Genomic DNA, 25,200 nt, shown 5'->3' with positions numbered 1-25,200 from the left:
TTTAGTTGTTACCGTTTTCAACTGTCTGTTTGTTTGTGGGTTCGTTCAAAACGAAAAATGGACGCACCAGTGGAAGAGGCTGCTCCTTTTATGTCAACTTTAGATTTATTTTTACTCTCAGCTTTGGTGGGATTTGGGGTATATTGGTTTTTCTTCAGGAAAGACGACACGCCAAGCGATGATGAGTTCAAGAAGCTCAGTGTTGTGTGAGTGGAATTAATATTTAATTAATATTGTTTCTGTATCTTTCTTTCTAATATTTTTTTATAAATTTATTCCAACTAAGTTATAGTATTTATTATTATTTGTTAGGGATGTGCCGAGCCGAGCCCGAACTCAAAAGCTCGTGCCCGAGCGTCTCCTTTTTTGACGCTCGGCGCTCGGCTGAAAACTGGGCCGAGCGCCGAGCCTTATGCTATAATGTTACACGCGAGAGCGAAAAATATTAAAAATGAAAAAAGTGAAGCTACTAAAAGATAACGAGACTAGTTAGCGTAGCTTTCTCTTTAATTATTTTTTGTTCGTTGTGAATTTGCTCTCTCTCAAGTAACGAATCGCAACGTCAGCGAATTTGCCCGTATCGAATTAGAGCAGGTGTCGAATTACACGAGCGCCCAATGTTTTCGTATCACATTTCAAATAAAAAGCCAAAAACTCTTAAACTTTTTTATAATGAAATAATATAAATTGCTGCAACCACGGTTTTGCAACCCCTAAGCCACCTTTACCGCAGACACGCACGCAGCCAGAAAGTGCTAAGACGCACACACACGCGTTGCATTCAATATAAGATTCCTTCGCTTGGAATTAGAACAATTTTTCATTCAATTGTTACGTCACGTGTCCTATCGCAACGTAACTATTAATTATGACGTTTTATAATATAACAATCGGGAGGAATGTGCCCACTGCCCAAGTTGGGCAGCCCAACCAACCACGAGATCAAAACATCGTGTATCAGCGTCACATTTTTACACTCTGCGCCGGCGTATGAAATAAAGGAAGACGCATGCGGTAGCATACATTCCACACGTAACAAACGAAGCAATCGTTGTGAATTTATTCTCGTGAAAAATGACGTAATGAAACTCTGGTTCTCGTGCGGCGCCATCAAACGATGTTTTTTGGCTTCTGTCCAAGCTCGGCCGGGACGATACTTTGTAATATCATATTACAATTTATGTTGGTTCCAATTTACTGAAAGCGTCGCTCCTCGCTCTTATATTTGCATCAATTAAAATTCACATAATCGCGATTTACCTGCATTAAACTAATCATCACAAAAACAAAAATTATACACAAACTACAGATCGTATGGAAGCGAATAAAACACGATTGTTTTCCAACAATCTCGTTTGTGATGTAACGATCGTAAAGGTTTATTCTGACGTAAATAATCGTTACATTATCCAAGATGAACATGCGTAGAAACTTGCTAGTTGTGCCACTGGCTGTAACAGTTATAAATAATTTTTGTATGAATTTTACATTTTGCAACAGTAGGAATTATGAAAAGCGAGACGCGTCTTTAACCGCAAACCACGTGTTCTGTATTATTTTGATTAGCGGCGCTTTTCGGCTGAATAGGAACGCATTCTCGTACGCCTTTCTCCTTGATGACGTCATAGGTGCTCGGGCTCGGGCTCGTGCCGAGCTTTTCGTTGAAGCTCGGCGCTCGGCGAACCCGAGCTTTTTCAACTTCAGCACATCCCTATTATTTGTGTTGTTTCTAATTAATTAGTGTGCTTGGTTACTGGCGTTTTAGTTTTTAAGTTAATATGATTTTTATATGATACCAGGCAATCAACTTTAATCAGAAGCGAATCTTTTGACCTTGGATTCCTGGCACGAATGAAAAAATCGGTAAAAATAAATTTAAAATTATATATATAGAGTAGAGTGGGGGGAGATGGGACACCTTTAGCACATAATATGTAAATATCTTGATCGTGTTTTAAACAATTAACAACGGTCTATGGAAGTCGTGAGGATACGGTTTTATAATTTATTAAATATTGTTTGTTTTCTATCAAATGGGACGAGAAAATAGAATGAAAGGTGTCCCATTATCCCCCACCCTTCTATATATGTTGCGTTTTGATATTTTGTTCTCGGCATCTGGAATTAGTTGTTTATGTGACTGAAAGGAGCTGACACTTTCAACTAAATAAACCCCCCTAAAAAATCAATATGTGTAGAAACCTGTGTGCTGTATTGTGGCTGAGAACATTGTTGGTCCACTCTCGTAAAAGTGTTTATTCATATTGTCTTCCAGGGACGAAACATTGCAATCTTGTACGGGTCACAAACGGGCACCGCTGAGGAGTTTGCCAACCGACTCGCGAAAGATGCGCAAAGATACGGGATGAAAGCTCTCGTGTTGGATCCAGAAGGTTGGTTTACTTTTATGAAAAGTATAAAATGTAAATAGCATAGGGGCTTAACTGTAATAAATTCTCTGAATCTGGCCGTGATTTGCTGCTAATAGAGTTAGTGATTTTTGTGTAAAGAAAATCCAGGAATGGTGTTACGGAAACATAACAGACAAAAAGTTCAACCAACTGTATAATATGAGTCTGATACGACATTATATATTTCGTCTGAAAGGCATGGTCAATCTCTTATTCAAACAGAACCAACCTTATTAACCACACCTTTATACAGAATGCAATGTAGAGGATCTTCCCCAATTAACTGAGATACAGAACTCTTTTCTAATATTCTGCATGGCAACTTATGGGGAGGGAGACCCGACCGATAACGCGCAGGATTTCCATGATTGGCTCAAGCAAGGAGATACCATGCTTACTGGGATCAGATACGCTGTGAGTATAGTGAACTAAAAAGAGCATGTCGACAAAAAATGAAAATTTGTGTAATAATAGAATTATACAAAATTCAATTTTACTTTTTTGGGGGAATTTTCTTCAGTAGTTTAGAAATTGGAAATGTTCACGGTTTGGTGAAATTTTGTATTACACACCGATTTTAATTTTTGTTGGTATAATATGTTCTCAAGATTGCACAGGACAGGATAAAGATAATGAAACTTCCTTATTTTGGTGCTTTAGCTGCGGAAATGATTTGCTTATTGTCAGTGGATGTGTGAGTGTGATACTTATTGTTACTTTGCCATGTCTTTCCAAACTGATGTATTATAAGAAGTGTTCTACCTTCTTCCCTGACATATAGATTTTATAATTTAAGCTCAATATATATTTTACTTCACAGGTGTTTAAGTTGGCTGTTTGCTGTTAAATATTTAAAATATAAAATAACTTGTTCCCTTGCAAGCTTCGTCATATGACCTCACCCATATAGAAGAGATTACAGATATTCAAATGATTAATAATTATCAGACTGAATTTTACATAGTGTTTTTCCTAAGGAAACATACTTTGTATCCTTAACCCCAATATGTAACTTACCACACAGGTGTTTGGTTTGGGCAACAAAACGTACGAACATTACAACTCAATGGGGAAGTTTGTGGACAAGAGAGTTGAGGAGTTGGGGGGGGAAAGATTGTACGAACTCGGGCTCGGAGATGATGATACAAAGTAAGATGTCAAATTAATGTTGCATTTTTGTTAAATATGGCACAGGTCAACCTTGGAATTCTGCACTTATTAAACAAGGAACCCAGTTAGTTAAGTCTTTACAATTCTGAGGACCAATATAGCATATAAATCATAGGCACGAAACCTGGGGTGGCAGGGTGGGCAGGCCAACACCAGGATTTTATGTAGTGCATTGATTAGTAGGCATTAATTAAAACCAAAGAGATTTTGTTCCACAGTATTGCTTGTCTAACTATTACTGCCTAAATTTTTTTTTTTTTAATATTTGGTGTGGCAGGGTAGGTAGGTCAAACCATGCAGTTTTTTTAGTGTAATAATCAGTAAACATTACAACCATTGAGGTAAAATTTGTTCCACATAATTGTGTGATTAACTGAAACTGTAATTGGTAGTTTTTAACCCAAATCATTTCCTGCCATGTATTAATAAAAGTTTGGCACCTATGGTGGAGCTTATACCATCTAACTTAATAGTTCAAGAAGTACTGACCAAAACAATGTATCTGTAATATATAGTTATAGTACCTCAGTACCAGTTGTAGCTGCAGTGATGCTTGGTGATTGATATTATTCGTGAACAAGTTGCAGACTTGGTTTGTCTGGTGTAACATGTTGCCAGGTGTCTGCGAGTTAACTACTTGTCTTGTTGTCTACTGATGTTAATTAATCACTCTGGTGTTGTTTACCTCTTTGCAAAGCAGTTGTAGTTTTATTTGCATTTTTAAGATCAATTTTTGCAATAAATCCACACAATATTGGTATTTCTTATTAAAAATGCAGCCTAGAATATATTAGGGTATTTAACCACAACTTTTAAACATTTTACCCCCTTAGTATTGAAGAAGACTTTGTATATATGTTAATTAGTCAGACTACACACTAATTTTATTAAAATTATTCAATAAATTTAAAAAAATCCATATTTTGCCAAAAACCCTAAATTTTACTAAAACTATTATGGTTTTTAAAATCCCCCTGGTGTTTTAAAATCTATCTATTATTATTTTAACAATTCGACCTCTCCGTATTGAAAAAGTCAAACTACACTCACTAATTTTAATTAGGTTTTTTTTTAAATTAAAAAATCCATATATTGCAAAAACCATAAAATTTACTAAAACCATGATTTTTAAAAATACTTCCACTTCCCCAGTATTGAAGAAGACTTTGTGACGTGGAAAGAAGGTTTGTGGCCGGCTGTTTGTCAACGGTTTGGAATTGAAGCTTCAGCGGATGACGGTTCGTTCCGTGCTTATACTTTCACTCAATACGAAGATGGAGAATTGGACAAGAAAACGATATACACAGGAGAAGTGGCGAGGCTGCATTCATATGATAACCAGAGGCCGTGAGTATTATATACATGTAAATTGTTTCAACATCTGTAATTTGTTACTATTTTCCCTTTAAGGTGGCTGTACACAGTATCCGGCATGCGAAATCGCTTGCTTGTGAAAAACCCATTACCAAGTTCTGCATGCGGCAGCGAAATCCGGACAAAACTGACAAAATGGACCAATTCCGGATACTGTGCAGCCACCATTATTCATATTATAGCCTATTATTATTTTCACCATATAACATACTATAGAGAATTATCTACTTGCTTTAATACCTGTTGTTTGTTAGTACTATCCACATATTTGATCTTAGTTATCATATTTGAAGAGATATAAATAGTTCATATATGTTGTATGTATTGTTAATTATGAATTATTAATGAGGTTTCAAATGCCTATTGTGTAAATAAGTTTAAACAGGACACACAAGTTAAAACTGAGGCCAAATGCTTATGTACCACTACTACATATTCATCATATAAGATTATAAAGGCCTATGTATTTATAATAATAGTTAAACTGTTGTGCAAGTACTACTTTTGCCCATTACTCCAACACTTCTACTATCAAATGCAGTGGCGCAGCCAGAAAAAATAAGGGGGGAGGGTTTAATCAAAAAGTGTTTCAAAAATTTTTTTTTTAATTTTTTTGGGGGTTTAAAAGGGGGGGAGTCACGACAACCCGCCCCCCTGGCTGCGCTACTGACCATATGTAAGAAAGTATATTCACTGACGATATAAACACATCCCAAAGACCATATTCATATTATATTGGAAGTGCCTATTTATTGGAGTTATAGAGTCTTGTCCAAGGTATACACCATATAAAGTTCTCCATCCCTTGATACTTACCACATAACCCACCTATCCACAGACCATATGATGCAAAGAATCCATTCCTTGCCCCAGTTCAAACCAACAAGGAGCTGCATAAGGGTGGTGGGCGCTCATGCATGCATATTGAGTTCGATATTACAGGATCTCGTATCAAGTAAGTACAACGTGAAATGGTGTTCTATTCTATATGGGTGAGATCCCGCAGAATGGCACGCCATGGGTTCTAGGATTTAGGGATTGGCCAATTACTTCAACACTCTTGGGTGCTACTGCATGTCCTTTCCAGTTTAAGGAGAAATGGTGTTATAACTAAGCCTAAAGTTTTAATTAGTATTAGTACAATGTTAGTACAATGTTGGTGTTATGAGAACTTATTTTATGAAATAGCATCATTAATTAAATTGTTATTTTTATTATTCAAAAAGTATTTAAATGCTGGCGTTATGTGAAATTGTGTTATGACTTTTAATTAATACTAAAAATTAAGTAGAATTTTTGTGGGATTTTATGAGAACCGGTTTTAGGAAATAAGATAATAGATTAAATTGGTAATTTTTCATATTCAATAAGTAAGTATAATGTGTTTTTTTCTGTGAAATAATCTTATGACTAAGCCTACAGTTTTAATTAAAACCAAAAATTAAGTAGAATTTTTGTCGGTGGAATTTTTTTTGTTATGAGAACTGGTTTATATGCCAAAGCCTTACAAATTAAAACCTTGGTTTCAACAGAATCAATAAGTAATTAGAATGTGGGTGGTTTTCTGGGAAATATTTTTAGGACATAGCATCATAGATAAAATAGTTGATTTTTCATTTATTTTAAAACCAAAATGTAAGTAGAACGTGGTTTTCTAAAGAAATGTTTTTATAGTCTTACAAACTAGAATCTAAAATGTTGTTTTTCAATAAAATCTAAGTCATTTTATTAGTCATTAAGATTACTAGATCAGTTATTGGAAAATACATTTTAGTTAAAACCAATAAACCATGTATTTTCCAAAAATTGATAAATTTTATTGAAACCATGTTTGTCTACCGAATGTGATTTAAATATTGAATAATTTTCACTACACCCTCACAACTGGTTTTAATAAATATATGTTGGTTTATATTGTAAGAACCTAAATGTGAAATATATATATTAATGGGCCATGGCACAGCATGTACCTTTTTAAGAAGGTGTCTTCTGGCATATAATTTAGGGTGGATTTGATTTAAACCAAGGGTTGTCTACAAGATATCTTTTCAATATTGTACAATATATATATTGTTCGGATGTTGGCCCAGCATGTATTTTTTTAAGAGGAGATCTTCTGGCATAAAAATTTGGGTAGATATTGTTAAAACCAATATTTGTACTGCCAGATGATATAACTTATAGATAAGTTTGGAAGTTGTATGTCTGGTAGTGGTGGCTGATGTATGAATGACAGGATGTTTATTGAACTAACTTGACAGTTAGTTAATTGTCTTTTCCTCTGTTCGTCTCATCTTACTGTTTACACTTGTTCGAATCACAGCAAGATTTAACTCAGACGCAAATGCCTTGTGTGTTTAAACCATTATATCCCATTAACTAGGGCAAAGTTTGGCTGCAACAGCCCCGCTTTTTACTTGTGACGCCATTTCCCACACTTTTTTTCATAGCTGTATTAAAAACTGTTGTTTTGCTGTTAGATCCTCTCTATATACCACAATCTTTTGTTTTGTTATCAAAAAAGTGCTTGTTCAGTTTAAATGTTTATATTGCCTATAAACCAGTTTGTTATAAGTACTTTAGGTTGGCAAAGCTGCCTAACTTCTACCAATCATAAGAGTGCTTAATTTATGTTACATAATTTGTTACATCAAGTGTTAACTAATTGAACAGTTCCTAAAAGTTTAAAAGCCCATGTTGCCTATAGACCATTTTGTTATACCTACAGTACTTTAAGTTAACTGTTAATGAACCCAGCTACTAACTTTACATGGTAGCAGAGGATGGGTTCGATCCACCAACCTTTGGGTCATGGGCCCAGCACGCTTCTGCTGCGCATGATATGTTTGCAACGCAATGCATAATATTACGTTTGCTACAATTTATTCAATCTAAATGATTGAACAAAATTTACCTAACAGTTTAACCATTTGACTATACTTAGTACTTAAAGTTAACTGTATATGATATTATGCTTGCCACAATTTATCCAACCTACCATTCCCCAGGTATGAAGCAGGTGACCATGTGGCAGTCTACCCCACCAATGATGAAGCTATGGTGGAAGAATTAGGTGAAAGACTCAAAACAAACCTGGATACTTTGTTTACAATGAATAACGTGGATGGTATGTATGTTTATAATATGGAGATATAACTTGTATTTTGGCTCTTCCAGCAAGAGTTTGCTGAATGTTGTTTTCAGTGTCATTTCACTTTGATGAAGACGACCTGAATAAGACCTTAAAACAGCCATTAGCAAAATTCTTTCCAGGAGAGCTAAAAATAAAAGTATAATATGCCAGGCAGCGGCAGTAAGCTAAATATCATGGGGTATACAAGTGGTTACTAACTAGGATGGAACTTGTCATATACTTGTCATAATTGTCCGCTTAGACCTGGTTGCAAGTGAATGAGTCATAATTGTCCGCTTAGACCTGGTTGCAAGTGAATGAATGTAATTAGGTTCTGATGTTACAAAAAACATGACATAAAAAATCAAGTCCAACCATTGTACAATAAAAGATATATATTTCGCCAAAATGGCAACGTCAGTCTCTCAAATAAAAGGATTGACATTTATGCCACCTCAGTTGGTCTATTTCCTACACATAAGTGGTAGTATCAAGACTTCCGTAACCTCTGGCCTAGAGGCAATTGCTTTAACCACTATGAACAGAACACCGTTGTATAATTATAATTACTCAGAAAAACTTCTGTCTAAAATGAAAATCCGAATTAAGACCCTGCCAAAGTAAATTCTCCATTACATAAAAAAGGATTTTCTTCGAAACTTCAAACAAACAAAACCCATTTCCATTTCCATGTCCCACTACTTTTTCTATGGCCCAAAATGACTGTATACTTAAAAAAAATCAGAATAAAAGAGTACACAACTACCTTTTCCCCACAAATGCTTTTTATTGTAACTTTAAAAAATGTATATAATTTTTAAACTATTTTTTTCATTTTTAAAAAATATTTTTTTTATTCTTTTTTTAAAAAGTTGATTTCTTTCCAACAGAGGATTCCAGTAAACGCCATCCATTCCCATGCCCCACAACCTTTCGCACCGCTCTGCTTCATTACCTTGACATAGCCAGCCCACCCCGCACCAATGTGTTGAGTGAATTTATTGAATATACATCGGATGAGAAAGACAAACAATTTCTTAAACTTCTGTCATCTGCCACACCTGAAGGAAAGGTTTGTGACTCAACAATGGCTATTGTTATGTGATGGGAAGTCATTTTTATAGATGCTGAATTTGAGGAAGGAATTAAAATAAATAAATTTAAAAAAGTATATATTTTAATAGGACCAATTAAATGGCTTTTGTTATGTAATGGAAAGTCATTTTATTAATGCTGAATTTGAGGAAGGACTTATAAAAATAAATAAATTTGCATGCCGCTACAGAATACACAAAAAAATAATATAAAAACAAATATTTTTATTTTTTTAGGAATTTTACTTTTATTTGCATAAGATGTTATTAAGTGTTATAGGCCAAGCTATTGGTATGTTGTTTTTCCTTATTTTTAACTTAACAATATAAAGTTAAGGTTATTTCGCATACTTCTGTGATTTTAAAGTATTTAATGTGCAATTTATCTATTTTTTTTAAATTATTTTTAACTGTTACCCCATGGATTCCATTTAGCAGAAATCCCTGCATAACCTGTTCCTGTACTCCCAACCCACACAAACCACAACACAGTAAAGGATATTCCTGTTTTGAACGAATCACAATTCCACGTAAAGCGCTGATAAACAATGTCTGTTCCCGTCAACACCAAACCATGAATCAAATTTCACCAATTTCCCAACAACATTCTTACTATATTATGTCATGCAGCAAAAATAAAATTGTGGGTTTTGTTTTCAATTAACACAAAAAATAAACAATCCTGCATTGGTTACAGTAATTGTTACAGCTTCGTTACAGAAATAAGGTCTTTAAATTTTAAAATAGTACAGAATGAAACTTTCGATCTAGCATACATGACACGACTCATGACATAGACTAACTTAATTTAAATATATTAATTAAACCAGTGGAATAAAACAACTAAGCCCCAACAGCCACTATGCTATATTACCGTATACCATTCAATCATGTTTAATTTCCCGCAGAAACTGTACCAGGAATGGGTTATGGATTCTCGTCGTACCTTGTTAGCTGTATTAAAGGAGCTTCCATCATGCTGTCCAGCCATGGACCACATATGTGAACTTCTACCACGACTTCAAGCACGATATTACTCCATTGCTAGCTCACCCAGGGTACGTATTAGTTGGCATAATTGTCAAGTTTTTAATTTTAAAGCAAAATATTGGGTTTGTATTGATAAAGTGTAGTTGATTCTTAGTAAGTGTTTTATACCACGAATAAAAATCACAATTTTTGCCTCCAGGATAGCTTAAGTTTTTAGATTTTAAGCAAAATGTTGTTTGTTTTTTTTTACTTACATGTAGTTACATTAATTAGCAGAATGTTAGCATAAAAACACTGATTTTAAATTTTTAGTGAAATCTTAGGCAGCATTACTAAAATTTAGTTATGCACATATTTTTTTAAACATAGGGAACCTCATTGATTAATGTGTGGACTACAGTGTTACTTTAGCTTTGCTTGTTTGTTAAGACACCTAACAGCAGTTTTAAATGTAAACAAAATATTGTAGTTTTAAAACTAAAGTGATAAACATATTATGATGGCCCTCGTTTTTTATAAGGAAATATAGGAAACTTCTTTTTAGCTGGGGGTGCAGAAACACAGTTTGAAAACTGGGGTGCTGCCTATGTGTCATCATGATGGCTATTATTACATCACAATAGCGTACGTGCCAATACCTCCATCTCACAATGACTATGTTTGGTGAATGTTTGTTCACGTTTGCTTGTGCAAACTTACACGCCGGATTGCCGGGTTATACTTTGACCTACAAATGGTGTTTCAAAATATGAATGAACACCTATGTGTGTCTGGTGTATGATTTTTAGTCAAGAAACATTACAGTTTAAAATAGATCAGACTGTCAAACATAACATATTTATTCTAGGCCAACTTTATATTTACCCCTAATATGTTTTGACCCAGTAAAAGACTTGAAATACGAATGAATGTTTTATGAAATATCGGGTAAAAAAACCATATAGTTCATCAAGTTTATAGTCAACATAAAACCAGATACAACCTCTTAAATGTAGTATATTATCTATTTTGCCACAAAATTCCAAATTTATCCTTTTATTTGCTTTAAAATAGTATATAAAGGATACTACTTGCATACAACTATTTTGTGAACTACTTTTATAACTAATGTTATCTACACTAAAGCCATATTATGTCATATTAACAAGTTACACACTGATTAACTTTGATAACAATGCAATCAATTCATATATTGACTTAGTTTGTCCTTGGATGAAGGCCGCTTATGCAAATTTATCAGAATTTATTCTTAAGTCAAGATTTGTCTGTTAATACATGTTGTTAAACCGCTGTTCACATGCCTACAGTACATAAACATGATAAGTTATATTTGCTTAATAACTATTTTTGGCGCATAGTTTTTTTGACCACAAGTTATACAATAACAATAACCTTGAATAAGTCATTGCTTCTGCAACCTTGCTGCTTTAAAGTCACATAGGTAATATAATACAAAGTACTGCTCGGTTATCTGTGTGGAAATGCACAGATATTTTATATACAAATATATTCATAAATGACCATATACAAATATATTACAAAAGTTGAATCTGTTTGTTTTATTCTTAGGGGACTAAACAGTTTTAGATAATATAAATTTCCATAAGAATTACTTTATATTTTCAGCCATATGTATTATATAATATACATTTGAATTGCCTTACATTTTCAGCTATATAGTAGGATGGGGGAAGATGGGACACCTTTTCATTTTATTTTCTTGTGCATTTTAGTAGTAAACAAAAAACATTCAAAGAATTATAAAACCTTGTCCTCGCGACTGTCATAGACCGTTGTTAATTGTTTAAAACACGATCAGGATATTTATATATTTTGTGCTAAAGGTGTCCCATCTTACCCCACCCCACTATATATATAACTCAACCATTCTCACTTTCCAGGCTCACCCCAACAGCATCCATATATGTGCGGTTGTTGTCAAGTACAAGACAAACGCAGGTTACGACAACTTCGGTGTGGCAACAAACTGGCTCAGTGGTAAAGTCCCCGCAACAGGAACTGCCATACCTCGTGCCCCAATATATGTCAGAAAGTAAGTTGTCAAACTATACATAGTCCTTCTTTGGTTTGGTCCCAAATTTTCTAGGTGGAATCTGGTAATTAATATCGGAAAGTAAGTTAGTTGAGGTTTATTAAAACAACAATTAATGTGTCAGTTTACTTTGCAATGTCATTTTGTGAAAGTCTGGTTATAAAACAATATGTGGAACAGAAAAGATTACGCTAATTTAAATTACAAGATTACAAATTCATATTTGCTACCACATCAACTCTAATGAAACCATAGCAACCATAATGGTAACCACGTCAACCACAGGTCTCAGTTCCGTCTCCCGTTTAAAGTGAGCCACCCGGTGGTGATGATTGGTCCGGGGACGGGCCTCGCTCCTTTCATCGGGTTCATCCAGGATCGCGCTTATCATCGAGAGCAAGGGAAGGACGTGGGGAAGACCATCCTCTACTTTGGATGCAGGAAGAGATCCGAAGATTTCATTTATGAGGAGATGCTGGAAAATTGGTGGGTTATTGGGGGGAGGTATTTTATTGATGGGGGTATAGGGGGTGCATGGATTACAATGGTTGGTTGGGTGAAATACATTAATGAAGCATATCAACGAAAAAAACATTTTTTAAAGCTGCAGTTAAAATGTTGAGATAATGTGGGGTTGCCAAGGGGGTGTTTTATTAATGGGGACGTGGGGTACGGGTGAACTATATTAAAGGGGCATACCAACAAAAAAACAATTTTTAAAGCTGCAGTTAAAAAAAAGTTTCTCATGTCCCAGGACTTCTAGGGGGTGTGGGGTGTTTTAGTGGGTGCAGGGATCACTTAGGGGCTCCTGGGGTGACTGTGAAATGTCTCCCCTAATTTTTAAACTAGGGTGGAATCCTATGTTTTAACACCCCAGTTTTATACCAAGACAGTTTTACCCTGCTGTTCAGTTCCTACAAACAAGCAGAAGCATTAAATAAGCAATCCTATTTTAATATCTTTTATCGTTTTGACGTTCCCTATATGATATCATTGCCCTATAAATGGGGTCCTAGTTTTTTTAATGACGTGTCAAGTTGGATAAGTTGGTTGTTTGGTTTCAGGTTGGATAAGTTGGTTGTTTGGTTTAATATAAAGATATATGACCCTCAACTTAGTGTAACATGACATTTTTATGTTGCATTGATATTCATTATATGATATCTATGCCCTGTGGCCGGAGTCTAAATTTTATATTGTTTCTATGAATCAGGAAATCTGAAGAAGTGTTGACCGAATTAAACCTCGCCTTCAGTCGCGATGCAGAGAAGAAAACGTACGTGCAACACTTGATTGCACAGAATAAAGATTCCCTATGGGAAGTGATTGAGAAGCATGGGCATATCTATGTTTGTGGGTAAGTTGAATGGATGTTTTGTTGTAGTAAAATTAACATAAAATATGTTGTTGTTGTAATGATCAGATTATACACTACTCTATTTGGCGTTTGTTTTTTTTTGTAATGATTATATATATTTTTTATTCTATATGGGTAAGGTTTTTGTTTTTATTTGTTGTAATGATTACATTACACGTATTTTTTAATCTATATGGGTGTGGTCTTTTGCTTAGTTTTATTGATAAAAATCGCTACATGTAAAAATTATATTTCTGTGCACTGTGATTGTAAAATTGTTGCACCGCCATCAGCGGTTAAACTTGCCGTTTTAAAACGCCTTTTTAAAATCGATTTCGTTTTTGAAACTTAAGCAGTACCTTAATATCTCATTTCAGCATTTTTGTTCATATACAAATTTTCATTTTTCTAAGATGCAAGTATGATGAAGTTGCCAATATAGTTACGTTGCAAAGGTTTTAATTTGTAGTGGGGTGGGGTAAGATGGGACGCCTTTTCTTTCTATTTTTCCGACTCATTTGCTAGTAAACAAAGAATTATAAAACCGTCTCCTCACCACTTCCACAGACCGTTGTTTATTGTTAAAAACACGATCAGGATATTTAAGTATTATGTGCTGAAGGTGTCCCGTCTTGCCCTACAGTACTATATAAAGGTGTTCCGTATTAACGACGCCATGCTGACACCCCAATGATATTTCAGTGACGCCCGTCACATGGCACGTGACGTCCATGATGCCATCGTGACAATTGTCGAGGAGAAAGGTGACAAGTCCCACCAACAAGCCATCGACTTTGTTAAAGGTTTGATGAACAAGGGAAGATACTCTGCTGACGTATGGAGCTGATGACGTCATTTGATTGACAGCTGGTGGCGTGACGTCATGTATTATCTTCGCAATCAATGCAATATCAAACGATTCCATTTTCTTTATGACGTCACAACCATTAATTGTGATGAAGTTTGCTTTTCATTGTCGGCCATTAATCAGCTCACAATGGGAATTGCTGCAGTTTGTTAGGGAATAATTATTCAAGTTTTAGAAGCATTTGTGACGTATATATAGTTTGTATGACGTTATTGGTTTAATTGTGACGTCATAGTTAGCATAATAGTCTACGTCATAATGTCAATATCACGTCATAGTTTATATATTTGGTACGGTTTGAACATTATGTATACAATTAATAACCGGTGTATTAAATCACAACCTATATTGTTTCGTCATAATTCAACAACCAGAAGATAAACCCGACGTGAGGATACTGTGGTAGCCCTATAGCAGGTCGTCCCTTAACCAGAGGATACCTGCTTCAAGGCTCACCGCTGCTACCATTGTGGGCGTATGTGTCCTTGGGCAAGACACTTAACGGCAATTGCTCCAACCCAGTGGTCACTAATGGATTGTCAAAATTATCAGCCTTGCATAAAAAAAGCTACGTAGTAACATACGTGGTAACTTGTAAGCTGGCACAAAGTGTATAAAACAACATCCGTGTTATAAATCGTTTCTCGTACGCGCGTGGATAATAAGTTGCATATTGTAAGGCGTGGAAAGATGGGACACATTTAGCACATTATATTTAAATATCCTGATCGTGCTTTAAACAATTAACAACAGTTCATATGAGGATACGGTTTAATAATTCTTGAATTTTTTTGTCTAAATGGGACGAGAAAATAGACGGAAACGATGTCCCATATCCCCCCTAAAACATTCACCAACGATGAAACATGCATAGTTGACTCGTAAGCCGAAACGAGGCCACGAGGAATTTAAAAAAAAACATGTCTTATAGCAACCGTCATTTCCCTGCCACGCGAGGATAAATAAGTGACATCATAACGAGACAGTGAGCGCGAGGTATATACATTATGGGCACTGCTGAAGAATTCTCCTCTACGTTACAGATCAGGCTGGTGGAAAGTGTTAGTAAGATAATTTAAGGGTTGATTCTGCACTAGCACCACGTTATGAATTGAATCCAGTACTTTCTATTCTAAAACGTGCTCGTTGTCATTTTTCACGTCGACGTCATTCTTGTTTGTACATCCGCAAGTCTGCGTGTCTACGTCACAAACCACGTTGTGACGAAAGTAGTGTCGCAAATTTAGTCCTAAAGTGGTACATCGCAAGCCATAGCTACGTAATAACGAAGATTGTTTTGAAACTATCCGTTTTAGCGACTCCCGGAATAGAAGTACCAATCACGACCAATCTTCACAGCACTTGTGAATTAGTTGTGAACCTAAGTCTTACATGCAAACAAAGTCATGCGCTTCTCTTTAGTTATTGGTTTGTTGTGCAGTATAATAACAACAGGTAAGGGAACATTTGTGTTTTCTAAAAAGTTGTTTATCGTTTTGCTACTAAACTGTTGTAGTTTTGTTTTGTATTTGTAACATATTAGTTTTACCTTGAGTTTTAGGAACTCAGTGAGGATAGCTATACCGCTAAACGTTCACCAAGTTTGTCTGTTAAAAAAACACCCATGTTATAACTCGAAAGTGCTTAGCATGAGGTGTATGCATACACCATGTGTGCTTGGTGTATAACAAGGCACTTATATAACCAGACTTCATCTAAAGCTAAGCAATTTATTCAAACCCAATACACTAACACAACTTATGTTTATTCCCAGGAAACGGACAGCAATGGGTTAATTTATCAAGCTGGCAATACCACGTAGGATTGCAAAATAAAACATTTCCCGAAGCGAAAAATTCTTGCGCAGCTCTTAATTCGACATTATCTTTATACACAGAATATGTTGTTGTATATATCAAGACTTATATATGGAACTGTTCATGCTCAACGCGTGCGTCAAGTAAGAAGGATAAGTTTGTTAGTTTCATTATAAGTACATTCTAAATGCATTTTATATCTATATAGTAGTGCGGGGTAAGATGGGACACCCTATTTATTTTACTGTCCTATTTCCACATAACCTATTTATATAAATATATATATATAGTAGGGTGGGGTAAGATGGGACATTCTATTTATTTTACCGTCCCATTTCCACATACCCTATATATGTTTGTATATTAGGTTGGGGTAAGATGGTACAGGTTTTCATTTTTCCTTACCGTCCCGTTTCTTAGTAAACAAAGATTATTTACAGCATTAACGTATCCTCATAAAAGAGCGTTGTTAATTAATAAAATACATTTGAAAAAATGAGATAATGTGCCATCTTACCCCACAGTAATATGAATTTATTTATCTCTTTGAAAATACCATTTATTAAAGGCAACGAAGAATGGAATTAAATGTCATGTCGTTTATGTTTGTGTTTATTTGTATGTTATCTCTATATCATTTAAACGATTTTTTCAACAGCAGTTTTTTCGTGCTTTCCTGCCCTTTAAAACGTCTAACTTAAGGGATGGAAATACCATCAAAACTACGCAAATTTATGCACGCGAAACTTAAAATACACCAAATGTCAATTACTACAATCGTGACCAAACTGTCTAATATAATATTAAGAGCGTAATTTGTAAAAATAAATCAGCGATTTTCTATAATTAGTTTATCCATAAAGATTGTTGTTTTGCTGTTATACATTCTCTTTTGTTTTAATTAATATTATCTTGAATACTATGTTCGAGGAGGTAACTAAGTTCATGTTATGTATTATATAGTTTAACTGCTTGATAAAGTATGGTAGAGTGGGGGAAGATGGGACATCTTTTCAATATATTTTCTCATCTCATTTGTTAGTAAACAAAGAAAATGGAAAGAATTATAAAACCGTACCCTCACGACTTCCAAAGAACGTTGTTAATTGTTTAAAACATGATCAGAAAATTTGGATATTATGTGCTGAAGATGTCCCTCTTTCCCCACCCTACTGTATAAATAAATTTTAACTTGTTCCAATGCTGCTAGTATCCTAATTTTCAATGTTTTAATAGTAAAGCTTGTGTCTATTTTATTCTGACTCAAAAAGCGGACAATGCATCAAAGTGACGTAATGTCTATTGTTATTTTCATTCTTAATCACCCACAAAGTTACATACGTGGTAACTCGTAAGCTGGCACGAGGTGTATGAAACATAACACCCGTGTTATAGCGACTATCGTTGCCACACCATGCGAGGATAAAACAAGTTACATTTATTTATTAAAATAGACATAACAATGCATGTTATTATATTCATTCTAGGACCTGTTGACCCAATTTGGTTCCAATCTGAAGGCGGCAAAGCCATATTATTCGATCGGGGCATTCCTCAAAGCACAAACTTTACGGGAACTCTAGCCATCTACGTCTGTCGTCGTAAAATCGGTAAAACAATCGTTTGGAATCCGAGAGCGAGACCTAATCCATTAATTTCGTCACCAAAACAACACACGTTGCTAAAGTAGACGGGCATGCCGCTATGTTGGAACCGCAGCCCCCGTTGTTGCCTCTGCTGGCTGTTAAAAACACAAAACTATGTCTACATCCGAATTACTGGCGCGTTTTATGAGATATAGTAGGGTGGGGGAAGACAGGGCACCTTTAGCACATAACGTCCAAATATCCTGATCGTGTTTTAAAAAATTACCAGCGGTCTATAGGAGTTGTGAGGATACGGTTTTATAATTCTTTGAATGTTCTTTGTTTACTACCAAATGGGACGAGATATTAGAATGAAAAGGTGTCCCGTCTTCCCCCACCCTAATATAAATAAAAGAGTTAGATGTTATTGCGCAAATGTACATCACACACGACTGCACACAAATATAAATGCACATATAGTTTGGTTGGGTATATGGAACACCTTTTCATTCCATTTTCTCGTCCCATTTGGTAGTAAACAAAGAACATTCAAAGAATTATAAAACCGTATCCTCACGACTCCCATAGACCGTTGTTAATTGTTTAAAACACGATCAGAATATTTGGATAATATGTGCTAAAGGTGTCCCGTACATCCTACCCTTCTGCATATACAACTGTGGGCACATAAACAACTGCGCATAGATACAACAACACACGCTACTGTGCGACACCTATAAAAATGTTTGTATTTGAAGGTAAATAACACAATTTCCAATCCTTACAGCTGTAAAATGGAACTTCACTCATGGATCCAACGCCGAGTATTTCGTGGCACCGTTACAGCTTTACACTCCTAACGTGGCATCGGAAATTTGCCACTCCCTGAATTCTACACTGGTGATGCTCAAGGATGAAAGAATGCAACGGGAATTTAACACGATTGCTAAAGCAGGTCGGTCTTTATATAGCTATATATTTATTAATGTCTTTATCCCGGAGTCTTGATTAAAGCGCTTTGTCTTGTAACCAAAGGGTACTAGGTTCGAGACCCGATGGTTTTATCACGTAGGTCCTTGAGTAAGACACTTAGTGGTAATTTTAACTGGTCAGCGAGCGAGGTAAATAAAACAAAACATCCTTGTTATAACAAGCGTATTTGTCTGAAAAACAGTGAAAACAGCGGAAATAAGGAGATGGGCTGTTGGGGTAATATGGGACAATGTACCTACATCTTATAGGTCCCACATAATGTACAAAATAACGTATTTCTAACTTTTGTTTCAGTTGAATTCAACACAACACTTATCAGCGAGCTAAAACTATGGATTGGGTTGAGGAACGAGAACCTTAACTATTTGTGGGAAGATGGGACGCCTTTTACTGGAAATATTTCTGTGTTTAACCCCGGCGAATATAATCAAACGGATAAATGCGTCGTGTTGCTGCCGTTTCAAGCGAGGTGGAATAACGCTCGTTGTACGAACACTAGAGGATTTGGTTGTCAAAGAGCAAGGCATGTTATGACTACAACTCGTAAGTTGAAAGTCTTAAAAGTTTCTGGTTTATTTATAACTTAGATGCGGAAGTCGGCTGTGGTTTCGTAATAATGAAAAGTATGAGTCAAGTTACTGATGCTATTGCAGTGTATGATTAAGCAGACATGGTTTTTGGTTGGTTTGGTCATTTATATCATCATGGGTGGAAACTTGAGTGACTTATCCATGTTTATCCGGTGCTAGTAAAGAATCTCCCCCCCCCACCTTATTTGCTAACCACTAACCCCGTAACCCCTAGGTTAAGGGGTTAGGTGTTAATGGTTAGGGGGTTAGTGGTTATAGGGGTTAGTAGTTAATGGTTAGGGGGAAGTGGTTAGCAAATAAGGTGGGGGGAAGACTCTTCACTAGCACCGTTTATCCCTTTTGGAATGAACCCCAAAACATAACAAAATGCACAAACAAGAAAGTATCAAGCCTTTTCACTCATGTAGTTTGTTTTCAACCAGATGCAACAACAACAACAGTACAAACAACAATTTCAACTTCAACAACACTTTCTTCAACAACAACAATAATATTATCAGAAGGTACAGAACCAACACCAACTCCAACATCAACAACAACAACAACAACAACATTGCCTGCAACACAAACAACTACAACTGAAGAATCCACAACTTTAAGAAGTAAGTTTGTCTTTATTTTAACTGAGTGGAAGATTACACCAGTATTAAGCAAACAATTCGACTTAATGGTAAGAAAATACAAAATGTCAAAGTTTCACAAAGAGACCATTTATTCATTTTTTTTTTCGGGAGCATTTTTTTTTATTGTTTTATTTTTTAGGTAATGAAATATCAGCAGAAGAAGCAATTGGTAATCTACATTCGATTATTGACTCACTACAGGACATGGGAGATAATAACAAGTCTTACATCACAATGCAGCTTGTTAGCTTTGAAAAGAACTTAGGAATTCTTTCCCTTGGTGAAAATTTTGTGAATGAAACTTACAAAAATATTTCACGCATCCTAGTGACAAACATAGATATCCCAAATAATAAAGGGGAGGAATTGATTGCAGAACTCGGGACCAGCAAGATTCAACATTTTACTTTGAATGAAGCAAATTCTGGGAGATTATCACTTGCATTTGCCGAACTTAAAATTCCACCCAAAGTAATGAACAAGTTTACAAACACAAGTGACCAGATGTCGGCCATTTTTGCTCCCTCTGATCTTCCATTTGTGACTATCTCATTGTACGATGTACTTCGGCGAAAGAAATTAAATCCAGGAGTAAAATTTGAAACTTTCACTAAAAATGACGATTCATTTGAACAACAAGCAATTCCTCGTTTTGGGAAAGTCCCTAATGTGATATTCCAAGACGTTCAATGGAAATGTGAATTTTTTGAACCAGAATCGCAAACATTTTCTTCAACCGGTTGCCACCATGAAACATCTGAGGCTGGCGTCACCTCGTGCCATTGTAACCACACAACCATATTCACTGTGTTGTTGTCTGTCAGCCATGTGGTCAATATACCAGAAGGTGTCCAGGTGAAAATAATAAGATTGTATATATAGGGTAGGGTGGGGGAAGATATGATGCCTTTAGCACATAATATCCAAACACGTCCTGATCGTGTTTTAAACAATTAACAACGATCTATATGGGAGTCGTGGGGATACGGTTTTATATTTCTTTGAATGTTCTTTGTTTACTACCAAATGGGACGAGGAAATCTAATGAAAAGGTGTCCCATCTTCCCCCTACCTACTATAATAAAAAGAAACATTTTTCAGATAAGTTATAATTTATGATTAAAAATGAAGCCGTAGTTTTACCATAACAGACTTAGACCAAATACCACAAATATTCTCCCTAATGCTTAGTGGGCCTACCTTTATCCTAGAGGTTATGGGTTCAAGGCTTGTTTTGCTACCATTGTTGGTGTATGTAACAAATTAATTATATTATGAGGTATAATAGCCACTGTTATGTTACCATAGACGCCTATCTTTTCAATTGCTTTCTATCTTTATATATTACAACTAAAAAGTTAAAACTTATTTTAAGTTTATATCATAGTAACTAAACTATGACATAGTTTATCATTATTGTTTATTCTCACAGGTGTTGACGTACATTTGCCTCATTATATCATTTCTATGTCTTCTGTTCACCGCCATCATCCTTATAAGGCTGAGGTTGAATTTAAAAAGTGATCGAACGTTCGTTCAAATCAACCTCGTCATAGCTCTCTTGCTCCTCAATGTGGTGATAATATTTCATGACTTGGCGCTAACCAACGAGCGACTTTGCGCTTTAAGTGCAGCGGCGACTCACTACTTTATTTTAGCTGCAGGTAAAAAGTTGGTGTGGTGTGTTTTGTTGGTTGATGAGATATAATTGTAATGTTGTGATAAACATATGGGACATGGTTTTTTATATGTGGGCTACTTATCCCAACTGTCTTTTTATTTCATGGGTGTCTTCTTATACACCAGGCACATATGGCACAAACTACTCATAATCAGGATATTTAGGTATCATGTACTTAAGGTGTCCTGTCTTCCCCCACCCAAATGTATATATAACAGCATACATGGTGTATTTATACACCTCATACTCACTGTCGAGTTATAACATGGGTGTCTTCTTATACACCAGACACACATGGTGTATTTATACACCTTATGCTCACTGTCAAGTTATAACATGGGTGTCTTCTTATACACCAAACACACATGGTGTATTCATACACCTCATGCTCACTGTCAAGTTATAACATGAGTGTCTTCTAATACACCAGACACACATGGTGTATTCATACACCTCATGCTCACTGTCAAGTTATAACATGGGTGTCTTCTTATACACCAGACACACATGGTGTATTCATACACCTCATGCTCATTGTCAAGTTATAACATGGGTGCCTTTTATACACCAGACACACACGGTGTATTTATGCACCTTATGCTCACTGTCAAGTTATAACATGGGTGTCTTCTTATACACCAGACACACATGGTGTATTTATACACCTCATACTCACTGTCGAGTTATAACATGGGTGTCTTCTTATACACCAGACACACCTGAAATATTCAAACTGTTTAAAACCATACTAAGACTCGAGTTTTTCTTCCAGGCAGTTGGATGTTATTAGAAGGCATCACCCTCTTGATGAAAACTTCCAAGAAAGTTCTTCGTTACAGCGTGCAGAATAAAACCAGAGTCAACAACTACAGGTAACGTGGAATAAGTTTGGATCAAGTGTGTCCAAATTGTCAGCCATACAAATATACCCGGCTACCCGCAATAGTTACAAACCTAAAAACTCAACAGTCAGCATGAGGTGTATGAATACACCATGTGTGTCTGGTGTATAAGAAGACACCCATGTTATAACTTGATAGTGCGCATGAGGTGTATGAATACACCGTGTGTGTCTGGTGTATAAGAAGACACCCATGTTATAACTTGACAGTGAGCATGAGGTGTATAAATACATCATGTGTGTCTGGTGTATAAGAAGACACCCATGTTATAACTTGACAGTGAGCATGAGGTGTATGAATACATCATGTGTGTCTGGTTTATAAGAATACACCCATATTATAACTCGACAGTGAGCATGAGGTGTATGAATACACCATGTGTATCTGGTGTATAAGAAGACACCCATGTTATAACTTGACAGTAAGCTTGAGGTGTATAAATACACCATGTGTGTCTGGTGTATAAGAAGACACCCATGTTATAACTCAACAGTGAGCATGAAGTGTATGAATACACCATGTGTGTGTCTGGTGTATAAGAAGGCACCCATGTTATAACTCGACAGTGAGCATAAGGTGTATGAATACACCATGTGTGTCTGGTGTATAAGAAGACACCCATGTTATTAGGAATATTTCATGTGTGTCAAATTTTCAGCCATATAATGTATCCGCATAGTTATATACATGGTAACTTGACAGAGAGCAAAAGGTGTACAAATACACCATTTATTTATGTTATATACAACTCATATACTTCTACAGGTTACTGCTTGGCTGGGGAGTTTCTGGTCTTTATTTCTTCGTCGTAATAATCACTGGCTTTGTAACTGACACCTATTTACTTGAAAACCTCAACCCACCAAGAGGGGCACCGGTGTATAACAGATGCTGGCTCAACCCTATAAGCGGTATATTATGGTGGGGATTGGTGGGGCCTATTGCTCTTATTTTCCTCATTAACTTGGTCATACTGATCCGTGTTGGACGTATGGTGTATAAGATGAGGTCTGGCGAACGCGTCCTTGCCCCTAGTATTAGAAGGAGAACTTCATCAGAGCAAGCAAAGCATTTGACAAAGTCGTTTACAGCTCTACTGACGCTAACACCATGCTTAGGGCTGACTTGGGTGTTTGGTTTCTTCGTAGGTGAGTTTGTATATGGTAGTATATCGTAATATGCGTTTACGTCTTCCAATACGATAAAAGTAATTTCCAAACATTAAAATTATTTGGTATTATAAATTTATGAACGAATGAATAAATGTAACTTATTTACCCTCGCGTGCTAGGGAAAAACGCCAGTCGTTATAACACGGGTGTTCTGTTTCATACACCTTGTGTCCGCTTACGAGTTACTACGTTTGTAACTTGGTAGATCACTTTGTATGGCTCACAGTTTAAACAACCCATAATTGCTGACCATATAGACAACCCATTAGTGACCACTGGGTTGGAGCGATTGTCGTTAAGTGTCTTGCCTGAGAACGCCCACAATGGTAGCAGCGTCGAGCCTTAAACCCATTATAACAGTATACTAACATTGCTACCATTGTTGGCGTATGTGTCTTTGGGCAAGACACTTAACGACAATTGCTCCAACCCAGTGGTCACTAAGGGGTTGTCCAAATATCAGCCATACATAAAAAAATAAAAAAAAATCCAAAAAAATAATCACCCACAACATGGTAACTCGTAAGCTGGCACGAGTTGTTAAACCCGTGTGATAACGACTGACGTTTTCCGGCTACGCGAGGATAAAGTAAGTCACATTCATTCATTCAACATCATATATTATCCCAGGTAACGGATCCCCAGTGACACAAGTAGCTCTCATGTACACGAACGCCCTACTTAACGGTTTGCAAGGATTCTTCGTGTTTCTTACATATTGCGTCATCAGTCGTGACGTCAACACTGCTATAAAACTCGAATACCAGAGATCTCGTTTCACAAGAACGAGTTTTGCCAAATCAATGTCGTCGACGTCACGGTTGTAAAGGTATATGACGTCACTAACGCTGTGCATATTCTTGTTACGTCATCATTGAAATGAAGCGAAACACGCGGATCATTTTTTATTACATTCTTTAAATTGTTGTGATGTCATAATGCTGCAGATTTTAGTGTTAAATATTAAAAGCGCTTAAGATGACGTCATATTTACATGTTTCTTCAAATACACCGACGCAGAAATGTTTTCTTTCAAATAGAAAAATACGTTTCAAGTATTTTTATAGATGTTCCTTTGTATGGCAGACGAAAAGACAGTCAAGTTCAACACAAAATCGACAGAAGATTTCCTTAGACTTACGAACAAACCATTACCTTATAATTAACGATTTCAATGACCATTTTGGCAGAACTGTAAAAATTGAATGAAAAAATACTGGCTTCCAATTTGGTCATTAATATAAAAAAAAATGAAAAAAAAAAAAACCTTAATACTTATAGAGGAATGAATCTTGTGCTACAGGAAACGTAACAGACAAAAATCAAGTCCAATCAATTGTTTAATAAAAGATCTATATTTTGTGCGTAAATGGCACTGTCAGTCTA

The 25,200-nt window shown here is 35.9% G+C and overlaps 2 protein-coding genes across 2 annotated transcripts; both read left to right on the top strand.

The window, feature by feature from the left end:
- Window positions 1–3: 3 nt before the first annotated feature.
- Window positions 4–14,798, top strand: LOC149739263 (NADPH--cytochrome P450 reductase-like). Its single transcript, XM_089873985.1, has 14 exons — window positions 4–206; window positions 1,800–1,863; window positions 2,276–2,393; window positions 2,665–2,825; window positions 3,436–3,560; window positions 4,734–4,928; window positions 5,794–5,910; window positions 7,964–8,082; window positions 8,979–9,160; window positions 10,091–10,240; window positions 12,074–12,225; window positions 12,511–12,711; window positions 13,439–13,582; window positions 14,285–14,798. The coding sequence occupies exons 1-14, from the start codon at window positions 58–60 to the stop codon at window positions 14,427–14,429; spliced, it is 2,022 nt and encodes a 673-aa protein (XP_089730111.1). The 5' UTR covers window positions 4–57; the 3' UTR covers window positions 14,430–14,798.
- Window positions 14,799–15,220: 422 nt separating this feature from the next.
- Window positions 15,221–24,859, top strand: LOC149739262 (adhesion G protein-coupled receptor G2-like). Its single transcript, XM_089873982.1, has 11 exons — window positions 15,221–15,905; window positions 16,225–16,410; window positions 17,755–17,877; window positions 18,641–18,808; window positions 19,141–19,389; window positions 19,859–20,038; window positions 20,199–20,914; window positions 21,492–21,723; window positions 22,513–22,612; window positions 23,408–23,790; window positions 24,445–24,859. The coding sequence occupies exons 1-11, from the start codon at window positions 15,857–15,859 to the stop codon at window positions 24,639–24,641; spliced, it is 2,583 nt and encodes an 860-aa protein (XP_089730108.1). The 5' UTR covers window positions 15,221–15,856; the 3' UTR covers window positions 24,642–24,859.
- The last annotated feature ends 341 nt before the right edge of the window (window positions 24,860–25,200 follow it).

Source organism: Ciona robusta, chromosome 3 (assembly GCF_009617815.1).
Source record: "Ciona robusta chromosome 3, ASM961781v2".
Classification (NCBI taxonomy): Eukaryota; Metazoa; Chordata; class Ascidiacea; order Phlebobranchia; family Cionidae; genus Ciona; species Ciona robusta.
The sequence above is the reverse complement of the archived record's forward strand: the minus strand, read 5'-3'. Positions and strand labels throughout refer to the sequence as shown.

What these genes read in the sequence shown, in the direction of transcription:
- LOC149739263 (XM_089873985.1), top strand. Translation starts at nt 58, where the DNA reads ATGGACGCACCAGTGGAAGAGGCTGCTCCTTTTATGTCAACTTTAGAT. An exon ending in TGGCACGAATGAAAAAATCG is followed by an intron (nt 1,864 to 2,275) that starts GTAAAAATAAAT and finishes ATTGTCTTCCAG; the next exon opens with GGACGAAACATTGCAATCTT. An exon ending in CTCGGAGATGATGATACAAA is followed by an intron (nt 3,561 to 4,733) that starts GTAAGATGTCAA and finishes CCACTTCCCCAG; the next exon opens with TATTGAAGAAGACTTTGTGA.
- LOC149739262 (XM_089873982.1), top strand. Translation starts at nt 15,857, where the DNA reads ATGCGCTTCTCTTTAGTTATTGGTTTGTTGTGCAGTATAATAACAACA. An exon ending in GTGCAGTATAATAACAACAG is followed by an intron (nt 15,906 to 16,224) that starts GTAAGGGAACAT and finishes GTTTATTCCCAG; the next exon opens with GAAACGGACAGCAATGGGTT. An exon ending in CTACTTTATTTTAGCTGCAG is followed by an intron (nt 21,724 to 22,512) that starts GTAAAAAGTTGG and finishes TTTTTCTTCCAG; the next exon opens with GCAGTTGGATGTTATTAGAA.